The 13,056-nt window shown below is 40.2% G+C and overlaps 1 protein-coding gene across 8 annotated transcripts in view; it reads right to left on the reverse strand.

The window, feature by feature from the left end:
• KYNU (kynureninase) overlaps positions 1-13,056 on the reverse strand; it is a 61,623-nt gene that overhangs the window by 17,086 nt on the left and 31,481 nt on the right. For all 8 annotated transcript variants that reach the window (XM_075429638.1, XM_075429637.1, XM_075429636.1 and 5 more), the window contains 2 exons: positions 8,890-8,988; positions 8,047-8,120 (listed from right to left, as the gene is read on the reverse strand). In XM_075429638.1, the coding sequence (XP_075285753.1) occupies positions 8,047-8,120; positions 8,890-8,988 (173 nt within the window). The remainder of the gene's footprint in view (positions 1-8,046; positions 8,121-8,889; positions 8,989-13,056) is intronic.

A 13,056-nucleotide genomic window follows, 5' to 3' on the forward strand; every position in this document is an offset into this window, starting at 1 on the left:
TCCCTGCTCATGGCAGGGGGGTTGGAACCAGATGATCTTTAAGGTCCCTTCCAACCCTTACCATTCTATGATTCTATGAAATAGGTTAGAGTAAGCGAGCTCAAGGAAAAAGAAAACTTTGAAGTTGTGTGCCCTGGTGAGACCATGTTCTCCTGGCTGAGCACTGGAGAGGTGAAGGTTCAGGCAGGAAAAAGAGCGGATATGAGGACCAGAAACCCCATGAACAAGTGGCAACAAACAAACACAAGAGGTAAACCAAACAAAAAAAGAAAACCCGTACAAAATCCCCCCCAGTGCACACACACAGAAAACCAGCTTTGCAACTAATAAAGAGGCTGAATTATTTCCTTAACCTGGGCAACGACCTTCCAATTACCTTTAAGAATACTTATGGTTTGAATCAGGTGCTGGCTGTGATATGAATCACAATATGAGCTGTATGCGTGATCTCAGAGCTGCGGCTAGAGCCTGAGAAGTATTCAGCCAGGACAGGGACATGAATAGCTCTGGGAGACATGTGGTGCAGGAGACCCCATCTGAACTGGTAACTGGCAATTACAGGAATATAATCCAGGGGACACAAATGGGAAAAAAGGTAACTGTATTAATGGCACAAAAGCATAATTTCTATTGCTGGCACTTTCAGCTTAGAGAAATTTCAAGGCACAAAATGATCTTGAAGCACATTCAGTAAGGAAAAATGAGAAACATTTTCCCACCGTGGTCTAATGAACTAGTACAAAAACATGGGCAAATCTTATTTTTAAAGGACATGTGTAGACTACAGCTTTAATTGAGAATATTAGGAGGAAAGCTTCATAGAAAGTACCAAAAGGGGGAATCTAAAGTAGAAAAGTGAAAAATGATCAAATATTGAAAGTGAGTCAATGTCTAGTAGGAAATCCCAAATGCAAAATTGCATTAGTTCCCTCACATCCCTGCACAGAGGTAAACAACCTCTTAGTGTAAAAGGCAGAAGATTTACTTGATTTTTTTTGTTGAAAATAAATTTTTTCCTCCCTAAGGGTAAAAGGTTCTGTGAGGTGGATACAGTAACATACACATTTAGATAAGCATGAAAGGGGAAATAACATCTCTGTTTGTGACTAATTAAAAAGGCAGGCAAGCGTTTTCTTTCCATTTCTTTAAAGGTGTGTGACACCAGCTCAGGTGTTGCATCTGTGTAAGTTCATTCAGCCTTCTGTTACTGGGAAAAAATCGAAACACAGCAAAATGCTTTCAGAACTGCCTGTCTCAAAGTGGAGAACTGAGGCACAAAGAGAAGGCAGCTAACAACACACGTCTTTTGAAGTGGGGGAATAAAATCACAGCAACCATACAGACTCAGAGGAGAGGCCCGGGATCAATTCCTTGCTAGTTAACAGGGATGCAAGAGTTGCCCCCAGGCTACGTTCACCTTTCCATCAGGCTAAGCCTGTTGGGTACCTTTCATGAGTTGAAGCAGTTGTGTCTTACACCATCTGATGAGAAAAACTAGAGGTGGCAGACGGGAAGCCGCGTCCGCAAGGAATGCAGCCACATCCCTCTCGTTTCCAAGGCTGGGAGTGGGAAAGGGCCACGGCAGAGCAGGCTAAGTGGTGTATGTCCCATCAGAGCAGTCCAGAAGGAGAGATGCATGAGAAATTTGAATCTGCTCAGATCTAACATGTAAACTCACTATATTAACAAAAAAAGGCTATGACAAGCATCATGCTATAAATGACTTTTCTTCATATTGTTGGTGGGGTTTTTGTCAAAAGAGCAAGCTGTCGGGCAAAGATTTAAATATACATAAAATCTCCAAATCTGCACCTAAGATATCTGCAGATTTCTGCAGCCAAACACACCTATGCTATAAACAGTGTTTGGGATAAGATATGACTCATAGAAGCTATGTGTTTTGTTTACTTGTTTATTTCCATTTATCCTAGCATTTTGATGCCTTGATAACAGGCATGAAAAGCAGGAATCAGTCCAGCACCATGCTTTATAAAAACACTGCTCTGTATATTTACAAAATTTGACAGGAACTGTGCCTCTGATTTTCCATAGGCTGCATTTTGAGGTATGAGCATTCAAAACTGAGAGTTAATGTCTAAGTAACATGGGAGTACACACACAGAATGAAAAAGGCACATTACTTTCACATTCACTCCAGCTATCCTATAGGTGAGATAGACTTCATATACTGCACATTTACTCGTACTTAGTCCCATGAGTTTACAAGTAGATATACAGCTTCTTTCTCAAAGACCTTAAAGTCTAACAAGGGCAAAGATGACAAAACATAGGGGAAGACCTTCAGGGAGGAAAGAATGAGAAGTTTATTTATAATGAGAAAAGAAGCAAAATTGCTTGAAGATACAGCTTAATTACAAGGGAGGATTTGGAGGAAGATAGAAAATTCTTGACAGAGAACAAGGACACAATCATGGGAGCCACATAAAAGGATGTACAGAGCTGGAGAAATGAGAATGGGAATAGATGATGTGAATGCACATTAACCTCTCTCTTTTTTTCCCAGACAGTCACTCCAAAGTTAAAAAATGCTCTTGGATATTTGCCATTCAGTTGGTGAATCCGAGAACACACCCCTGCAGGCTCATCATGGATCTAGATTGGCCTAATAAATCACTTGTCCCAAGACAATGCAATTAAGCCTAATTAGCCAATGCCTTTATTCCTAAACAGTCTCTTCCCAAGGGAGGTTTTAACTTTTGGTTTCTAAATTAGCTCAAGGAGCTAAATTGTTCTCATCTCCTTGGCAAAGAAACAGTCATTTCTACCTAGCACAGGATACTTTATGCACTTGGGGGACATAAGTTGCGCTCTATGACTAGTTTATCCATACATTAGTCCTCATTTAGAGTCAGCTAGGACCCGTGACAAACCCTTCTGCAAACAGCAGCGTGTACACTTCCATCTGTGACCACTGTCTTTCCCCCTTGCTGCGTTCAGCGCAGCTCCCTGGAAGTCTCTGCATTGCTTCTCCAGGTCCTCTCCTTCTCTGGGCCAGGGTGCTCTGTTCCAATAAACTTTTGGTGGTGCTGAGATACTCAGAGCTGATAGACTCCAAGAGTCAGTGAGAGTTGGACCATCTTAGTCTATTATTCCTAGAAGCATTTTAAACTAGAGCAGCTTAAGTTCTTTCCAATACAGTAGATGTAAAACCATCTCCCCCATCTTTTTATGGCTCTCCTTGGCTCCCAACTCACATTGCTCCAAAGCTACACTATTTTCAACAGTTTCACAGAAGCTTCAGCTATTTAGTTTGGGGATTATGTTGCTCTAATTAAAAAAGGAATAATGTGGTATCTCCTCATAGATCAAGCAAATAACTAAAGAGAAACTCAGCTGGAACTACCAACTGTAGGAGGGGTTGAGCAACCTCTTGCAAAACGAAGTTACTGGGCAGAGAGAGTCTGCACTGGGGCGGGCTGGGGATACAGAGCACCTGGGAAAAACGGGAAGGGGGAGATGTATGGAGCTGGAATAGCATATTTTTTGTTTATCTCACTCCAGGGTAAAAGTTCATATACCAAGAAGTTGTCCAGGTGTCTATAATGAAGTAGCAAGAAACCATTTGTGTTCTGGCATTTTCACCAAAAGCAAAAGTGATCTAAGGGAAAGGCTTGATATCTCACCTCTGCCGATGAAGAAATTGTCAGAGGGTACCTTGTGTTTCTCAAAGCTAGTATGAAAGTTACCTTTTTGTTTCTTGTTCTTTGATACTTTTTTTTAATCCTACAGTAAAAGCCAACACACTCTTTGAACATCAGCTGCTTCCTGCATATACAGCATTTCTTCACGTCACATAAACTTTTTATTTTTAAACTCTACCTGATACTAGTCTGTGCTAAGCTAAGTCTTGACAAATCCTTTCATTTTAAACGCTAGACTGTGTAAAATTTTCATTTAATCCTCTGCTCAGGCTTATTATTATTCTCCTGTCTGCTTTGCATACATTTATTTCCCTTTCTTCTTTTTAAATTGTGCCTTACTTTTTCTTACAGGGATCCGACTAGGGCTTTATTTCCCTTCTCCTACCTCAGGACTCCACAAGTTTGTCCCCTCCTGTCCCTTACACCAGCCGACAGCAGAGCCGAATTGACTGCACATTGACAGCTGCAGAAACACGGTGTTCACACCTGACTCCTCCTATAACTTTGATCTTAGGTGCTCACAAACATTCATACTTCATAATAGCTAACTTACTTGGGAGATTTTAGTTGTCCTCCTTTTTATAAATGAACAAACTGAGAAACAAGGGAAGGAAAAAACCAAACAAACCCAAAATAAAACAAAAATGTAGAAAATTTTCTGGAGCGCAAAAAGATAGTCAAGCAAATTGTCAGCATTAGTAGGTCACCTTATTGCTCTCTGTGTCTTTGAAACCTCTCCTCCACAACATAACTGCATTTATGTGGAAACTTGGTGGCACGGGATCAATCTGCACTGACCGAAGAGTTTGAGTAGCGTTTCATAGCTCTGCTCTTTCCAGGTGTCTTATTTGAAGTCTTCCCATAGAGAATTCACTCTAGCACAATTAGCCAAGACTATATTGCATTGTGATATATAGAGCAGGTATTAAAAAAGCTATTTGAGTATTAAAAGAGACTTCAAAGGAGGTGAGATCATGGGAGAACAGGGATATATTGGACCCATATATGTCAGATTGATTCAGTTTTACTGCTCTAGGAAGAAAGATAGAGGACTAGCAAAGGACTACCCAGCATACATGGGTACAGACGTTAATTAAGGTGGTTACAGCATGTAACTTTCAGACCCATGGCCCTTGCAATGTACTAGATAGCTATCCCTAGATGAGCCAGAGAGTGCGGGACAGTATGCAGCGACACAAAACAAGGAGACATATGAGTCTGTATCATTTGTGTCCTCCATCTTCCAACTGTCAGACTTACAGATCAAACTTTGCTCTTGGGCATAAATCCTTTTCCAGGCTGGTGAATTACCAACTTTTTAAAACACCTGTGGGAAGCTTGTATATCCATAAAGAAGAGAAGTGGGATTGGCATTGTCTGCTGTCACGTGACAGGATATTATAAATGAGATGTCACAGAGGGGCTTTTCACAAGGGTGTGTAGTGATAGGACAAGGGGGAAAGGCTCTAAACTAAAAGAGGGCAGATTTAGATTAGGTATTAGGAAGAAATTCTTCACCATGAGGGTGGTGAAACACTGGAACAGGTTGCCCAGAGAAGCTGTGGCTGCCCCCTCCCTGGCAGTGTTCAAGGCCAGGTTGGATGGAGCTCTGAGCAACCTGGTCCAGTGGAAGATGTCCTTGCTCACGGCAGGGGGGTTGGAACCACATGATCTTTAAGGTCCCTTCCAACCCAAACCATTCTATGATTCTATGTTCTACGATTACTGAACAGCACTGGTTTTGGGCTGTGAAGGTTTGCAGTTAGCCTGACACTACCTCAGTCTGCAGTTGAAAAGCAGAAAGTAGTTTCAGCATGGCCTTAGTTGCTAATGGTAAGGCTATTAAATAAATTAATAACTCTTTCTCAAGTTGCATTTTAATAGAAATCAGCAACTAATAAATATTTTATTGTCCAGGGAGCAAGCTCTGGATGGAACAGCACCGATGGGGAGCAGCTGGAGGGGAAACCAAGTTTCTGAAACTGTGCACAGCTACAACGCAACTGCCTATTTGCTTCCACCCCTCTTATTAGGAAGAGTCTGGGCATAAACAAAGGCATACCAGTGGAATTAAAGGGAACTTAAAACAGAATAGCTACATGCCTTTGGTGACCGGCAGTAGCTGCGCATGGGGGTTTAAAACTAAAATTTTGGGTTGAGTTGTTTAATTTTAAATAAGTTCCAAAGTCCTTTTTGCCCCAGCCTCAGGCAGTAACAGGCAAAGGCACTTGGCAAACAGTCTGAGCCTGCCTCTCTGAATTATGGTAGGAACATACATTTTTATATTAAAATACAATACATTATTTCAATAGAAAAATAACTACCTAGTCAATAGCTTGCAGAAACTGTGACGGATGAGACAAATTAAAGAAATCTATATAGGTGGGTAAAGTGACTTGCATAATATTGGCCATGAGTTGAAACGAGTATTTCAGACAGTTTAAATGACAAAAGGATATCAGTTGGACTGGAATTTAATTACCTGCTTATGTGTGGGCTGAGATGCAAAGAAACAGTGTTTGGTGCTTCTGTTTTTGAATGAAGTTGTCTGGCCACTGGGTGTCATCCTTGATTCAGATGACAGCCAAAGACTTTTCAGCTACAATGTAAAACCTGCAACTTCCAGAGCAGTTAAATTCCACTCTATCTGATTGTACAACATACAGCAAATTGCTCTGCATTTAAATCAGCTATAAAATTGAATACTTTGACATAGACAAATTCTCCTTTGTCTCACCGCCTTATTTGGAGACCTGAAATGGCTGGTTGATGTGGAAAAGAAAGAAAAGCAATGCAACTGGGGCATATTAACAACAAACAATTTGATGAGTGATTATCAAATCTCAGGAAATATGAAATAACTGTGATTAAATAATGCAAAAGGTCTATGCAGGAAGTTTGGATATATATCCTTAATTGGGCCCCAGGCTGAAAAATCCTGTTTTGTAGAAGAAATTGTGTTTAGAATATACAGTATTCAGATTCAGTACACAAGTTAATGACTATGTATGAAGAAGCTGTTTCAGGAAAAACTAATTTCAGCTCTTACCTACAATGCCAAGCTAGTACCCCACAGAAGTTTCAAGATTTCATCAAGGAGAAAAAAAAATCAAAGCCCTTGAGAATCTATTCATTCCTTCTATTGCTATTCTGTGGTTTCTAGCTGGCCCACATTTTTTAACTGTTCAGCATGTTCCCAGCCCCCCACAACCAGGATCCAGAGGTTTGGCCATAAGAGCAATGGCTGCACTTGGCTAACAGGGAAGCTGAAAAAACTTTCAGAAGAAATATCCAGATATTTGGAATATTTTGCCAGTGTTCACATGTGAGGATCAAATCAGCTCACAACAGGTCATATGTCATCCTAATGAGTTTTCTGTTATGGGTGACTGAGAAGAACTTATCAGTGTTATTTTGTTATCTCCTGGGAGTCTAGACAGTCTGAAACCAGTACAGAGTACAGTGAAGCTGTTTATTATAATATTATTTCTCTCTGAAATCTGATTTAGTTTGGCTTCTTCAAGGTAAAATAAATTTGCCAGCAAATTTCTTCAAGCATTACAGCCAGAAAGAAATGTTTACATTTGTCAGTGCATTAAAAGTATTAATCATACTGTTCTTAATGTACGTAGAACGAGTACAGTCATATAACATTTCAGCTAACAGGTATGCTTTTTTTTTAATGCAGCTAACCTCAGTTAATAGCACAGCTTTTCATGGATTATGCAGTCTTTCAGAACATAGATCTCCATGTAATGCTTCCTAGCGCTACCACTGGATATAATTTTAATGAAAACATACCAGTACTGAAGAGCTATTAAACACAGAGGTGAAATTGTCTTTGATTTTGTTCACCAACCAAAGACTTAAATGATTTTAAAAAATCCATTTTCAAAGGAGGATGTTAAAAATTCTCTTTACGTTAAACAGTCTCACAGGCATGAATTCGGTTGCTTGTTTTTAATACTATAAACATTCTATTTTATGATTATATATTTTAGCTGAGAACTCACAGCAGACTTGAAGGAGGAAATGCATTTAAGATGTGATCATGTACATTAAGATTTTAAAAATTTACTAAAATTGTCTTAAAACCACCTACCTGAGGTAACAAAGTCAGATAACCAAGTTGTCTGAACTTCTAGTACCCTTTTCACAGATGCTAGAAGTCAGTAACAAATATTAGCCCAATGAGTTTTTCTGAAGCAGAGAACTTCTTCTGCGTCTATACATATATACTTGCATATATAAATAGATGCTCATGTCCATAGTCTATGACTAGGAATCTATACACTTTCTCACTTTCAGATCTCAACTCAAAGGGAAGATATTTTCCCCTTTAAACTTCTCAGCACTTTTTATGTGAGTATACAAATATACTTACGCTGGCTTAACACTCTGGGAATGCTTCTCGTGAATGTAGGCACCTGCGAGGCCTCCTGCTCCAGAATTTAAATACTGCAAAGAATAAACCAACACGTACACAACTTGGTCATTATCTGTAAAGTATAGCTTTCCTTCCCTCACCTTGCTCTATAAAACAGACTAATTTTAACATTTCTAGTCGTTTCTAACTGGAGATCTCAGCATTTGTCTCAAAGGGCTGAGGTAGGTAAAAACAGGTATATTTTTTCAGATTACTTCTAAAAATATATTCTTGGCTTACATGTGATATTTGAAGTCTAACAGACAAAAGGCTAGAAAATCACAGTACAGATGAAACAGTCCCATGTCACAGTACGTACAGCAAAGTCAGACAGGTCATCTGACATTATCTGTCAATTCTTAATGTCAGGAGAGGTCACAGGAACTAAAGATACCTTGTTCTATGATCTGAAATTATATAAGTTTAGTGAAGAATACTCTCTTATTTAAGGATCACTTGAGAAAATCCTATAGCTGCAGGACCTTCTTGGTGTGGGAAATAAGAGCCTCTGATACTGTGACCACAGAGAAGAGTGTGCTTCGGAGCAGATGTTTAACCACCAGTAGCATCCATCTCACATCCACGACACCTTGCGGGTCATTGCCACTATTATCTTTTGGAACCTCTTGTAACAAAGCCACCACTAAAGTCAGCGTCTATCTCCTTATTGCGGCTGGTTCAAAGACTCAGCCAAGTCTTGATCAACAGTTCAGGTTCAATTCTTACCCATCTGACCTGTTTGCTGACCCGTCATATAAGTGACATTATGGAAACTAGTCTCAAACAGTGAATCTATTTTACCTTGTAGGAGCACCAGCAGGCAAAATCTACTCCCCAGTCATGTAAATGAAGCTCTACATTTCCGACAGCATGAGCCAGGTCAAATCCAACAAAGCAACCCTGCAGGAAAGAGATAATTAATACAATACTTTATCTTGATAATCATTACTATAAAATTATTTTGAAAAAATATCTTCAGAGCTTTACTTGCTCTCTATACAGGCATGCTATCAAATCCCTTCTGTTTTGAGTTATTACTAGAAACAACTCTTCTATACCATATACACATGTAGAAATCATTAATTTTGTGGGCTTGTCTTCAAGGACACTTGAATACGGTTTAGATTCCTAAGTTTATTTCTCATGCAGTAAAGTGGAATCACTGGAAATAAGCATTCAGAAAGAATGCATAACGTCAGACTGTTGTATGGCATGACAAGCTCTAGGCAGAGGCAAAATAGCACTGTACCAATGATGCCAGTGACCCATGAACAATTACTTTCCACTACATACTTCAGGTCTCCCTTATACTTTAGTTATGAGGATCTTGCTCTTTGGGAACCCAAATGGGTGAGGCAGCAGCCCTTACATCACATTTCTCTTTAGGGACTTCTGTACTCGTCCCCAAGAAGTCACAAAAATGTTCTTTCATTTCTCTGCGAAAGTGTTGTAATTCTGATAACCACGATTTGCGTAGAGTACTATGGGGGAAGCGTATGCAGGCCACAGATGTATAGATGAAAAAGTAGCAGTTTTATACACAAAATAACCACTGGATGGCAGCATTTTTAAACTAAAAAGTTCTTCCAAGCTTTGCTATTTATCTAAGTGTGGAGAAATAAAACGGCCTTCTGTGCCTGGACTACAAATTAACTACTGTTTTGCATTTTGCTTTTAAAACAGAAGCATCCTGCTTGCAAGCAGCATGGTAGGAATAAGACTGAGAGCACAGGCTTCAGAAAAATCAACGTCCAATCATAAAACAAGGGATTTTTTTAAGAATCTCTTGCTGTTTCTTGTGTGAAGGGAGCCTTAGCTAAATTATTTAAATGGTGCTTTGGTATATTTAATCTTCTGTATAAACTAGATAACAATTTGAATGAAGCAGCATTTTAAGAAGATGTGACACATTAATTCTAATGGAGGCATTACTGAAGTTCTCAGCTTAAGAAGTTGCTCAAAAATGATGGGAAGAAAACTCACTGCTGTAGCATTTGCATGATCTGAGCGTTTGTCCTCAAACAGAGCCAAAGTTCCAATAAATAGTCTGGCCTTCACACCCTTGGTGGCTTGTCTTCACAGGGACACTCAGCAGTGAGTTGAGACAAATCAACTGAGATGGTGAAGCTAATGCAGAGAAGCTGAAGCACACTGAATGCCCGTGGGAATGCTCTCATTCAAAGACAAAATGGCTTTGGTTCAGAGAAATAAGCTACAGCAAACTAAAGCCAATCTGCTATTGAACGAGAAGGTTTTCACAGGGTTTTAAGGCATTAACTTCAAAACTTCAGTTGTCTGGGTGTAAACATTTACAGGTATCCCTTCCTACACAAGTCCCACACAAACTTTTTTGAAGAATTGCTACGAGAGATTCATTGGTTGCAGTGGAAGCCAGGAACAACACAATATGCTGGGAGTCTTGCAGAACGTATGTCTGGCAATACATTAACAAAATTAAAACAAACAAAAAAAGGTAGCTACTCAAAAAAAATAAAGCTGTAAAATTTATTTCTGTGGTAAGTCTTGTGTTAGAATCAGTTGTCCTTTCCCTGCTGGTGTTTAACGCTATTAAAAAAAATATGCTCAAGCACAAGATGACAGATTATGAGAAGACAGTAAATGGGAGGTAGGACAAGACGCTTTAGTGCCCCAGGAGGTTGGATGCCCTTGTTGTCACGATGGTATAACGAGGCTCCATAGCCGTATCGATACCTGTAACCTCAACGCGCACAAACTTCCTTGGGTACTGACACTGCCTGGAACAGCTCAGCTTGCAGCCACACTGTGGGCTTGTAGCCTGCAGACAGGACTGCCACCGACTAGCCACCCATGGGTCATCTTCCTGAAGGGCTCTAACTGGTCCCCAACACTTTGAAACTAGTTGGTGAATCCTGCTGGGCACTATTTAACCTACAAGTGAGGCACAGCCAGAAAATCTGGGTTCAGTGCTGGCAGGTTTCTCAGAAACACCCACTCATACCATTTTGTTCAAGTCATCATCCGCAAGATGGGTGGTGCTGGTTTGCTTTCCCAGGAGAGGCGTCTGGCACTCGAGTCTCACAAACAGCGAATGTTTAGCCACACAGATTGCATGGCAAAAAGTAAAACAAACTGAAACAGCTCTCCCTGCACAAGCCACGCAGAAAAGGACTGCGTGGGAATGCCGCTTCCCCAGACTTGGGGGAAAACAGAGCTCTCCATCTGCTCTGGGCAAAGAGGAGGACGTGTGCTCTCCTCTGCCTCTTCCGTTTTATTCTAACATCTAAAAGTCATTTCTGCAAAGTGTCTTGGTAGCTGCTGATAACCAGCAGGTAACAACTCAGCATGGACAATGACATTTGGAGAGAGGGAGAGAAATGACAGCCTCATGCCAGCAAAGCTGGGACATTTAGAAAGAGACAGGAAAAGAAATTAAGATGAAGGATCTTAAAGATCTTCCTACTGGGACTCAGGAGATTAAAATACTTTACATACAGTACAGAGTCAGTGGAAAGTACAATATAACTTGTGAAATGAAAATTGTATTTGAAAGCTGGGGTCTCCTAGAAGACAGTCATTTCTTTACTTGTAGAAGAATAACATAACTCAACCCCTCCATCCTCTAGAAGAAGCTCAAAAGTATGAAACAAGGAAAATTGTTACATCCTCTTCAGCCTGCTGATGAGTCTCTTGCACAATATGTAGTAATTTTGATTTATCTGAGAGACCTAAGATGGAAAAATAGCCTGAGGTAATTTTTCAAACTTAATTTAGTTCATTTAATATTTAATGACTTAATGAAGCTGTCTATGTGCAGAGCTTTCACTCTGGGAGGAATCTTAACATAGGCAGAGAACTTAGGAAATTGGCTTAAAAAATGTAAAAGGAAATCAGTAACTTAATTCATAAATGATTGACCTCAAGAATCGTAGGACATTGTCCAGACCTCCTGAGCTCACAGCTCAAATCTGTAGCCAAGACCTGATAGGGCACAACACTGCAGGATTGCATTTCAATTGTACAATAAAAGAATTATTAAAACCAGCTGCGTAGGACTTCTCTCTGCTATGCTAGCTGACAAGTGATTTTTTTTTCCTTCTCTTCTCAAATGGTGTTTCCACCTTCTATTTTCCCCTTCCTACTTTCTCGCTTGTCAGCTCTTCCCAACCTTTTTTCTCTTTAGGACCATGGGGTTCTTCACCACCCTTCATCACCAAGAAGGGGAGCCTGGCATTTTTGCCATGAACATGACTTCTCAGGCTTATCCTCTTTTAGCATACATTCTAAAGCACTTCCAGCCTTTCTATGATAATAATTTAAGACAATCCTGGCTTCATCAGGTCCAGAAGCTCTTGAAGGAGATATGGTGTTTAAGTCCACACACTTGCTGTCCTGAAAGCTGGGACAGGGCCTGGTTGGATGCCAAGCAGAAATTAAACCCATATCATTACATAGATGTTAAAGAATTTGGTTCAGCAGTTGTTATCTTGTTCTCATCTAAGCCAACGGCAGATCCTAGCATCAGCTCTGACCTGGGAACACAGGAGAGGAGCCAATTGCTTTTGAAGGTCCAACATTTCAGGGATTTTGGCACACAGCAGCCCTGAGACCAGGAGAAGCAGCAGGATATAGGACTACCTCTTACCAATATAAAGGCAGCAAACTCTTCATGAATTGCTGATTTCGTGGCTGTTTGAGTAAATATGTGCCATATGCAGATGTTTAAGTGTGGTGTAACAGTATGCTACATAGTGGTTTTGTATAAACATCACTTAACCCAGGGGGCAGAATCCATGAGGACATTGAGCTGAGTGTGTCTGACAGTAGCGAAATAAAAACAAGGCTGGCTCATGCTTTTCAAGCCTTATGGGTACTCAAGCAGTTCTTCAGGCTGAATTACTTTTTCTTTTTAAACACACTAATGACATCTGAGGTCATGAATCTATCTGCATCCCAGTCCTAAGTGCTCTAACCACAAACAGACTGGTA

Source organism: Opisthocomus hoazin, chromosome 9, assembly GCF_030867145.1.
Source record: "Opisthocomus hoazin isolate bOpiHoa1 chromosome 9, bOpiHoa1.hap1, whole genome shotgun sequence".
NCBI lineage: Eukaryota > Metazoa > Chordata > Aves > Opisthocomiformes > Opisthocomidae > Opisthocomus > Opisthocomus hoazin.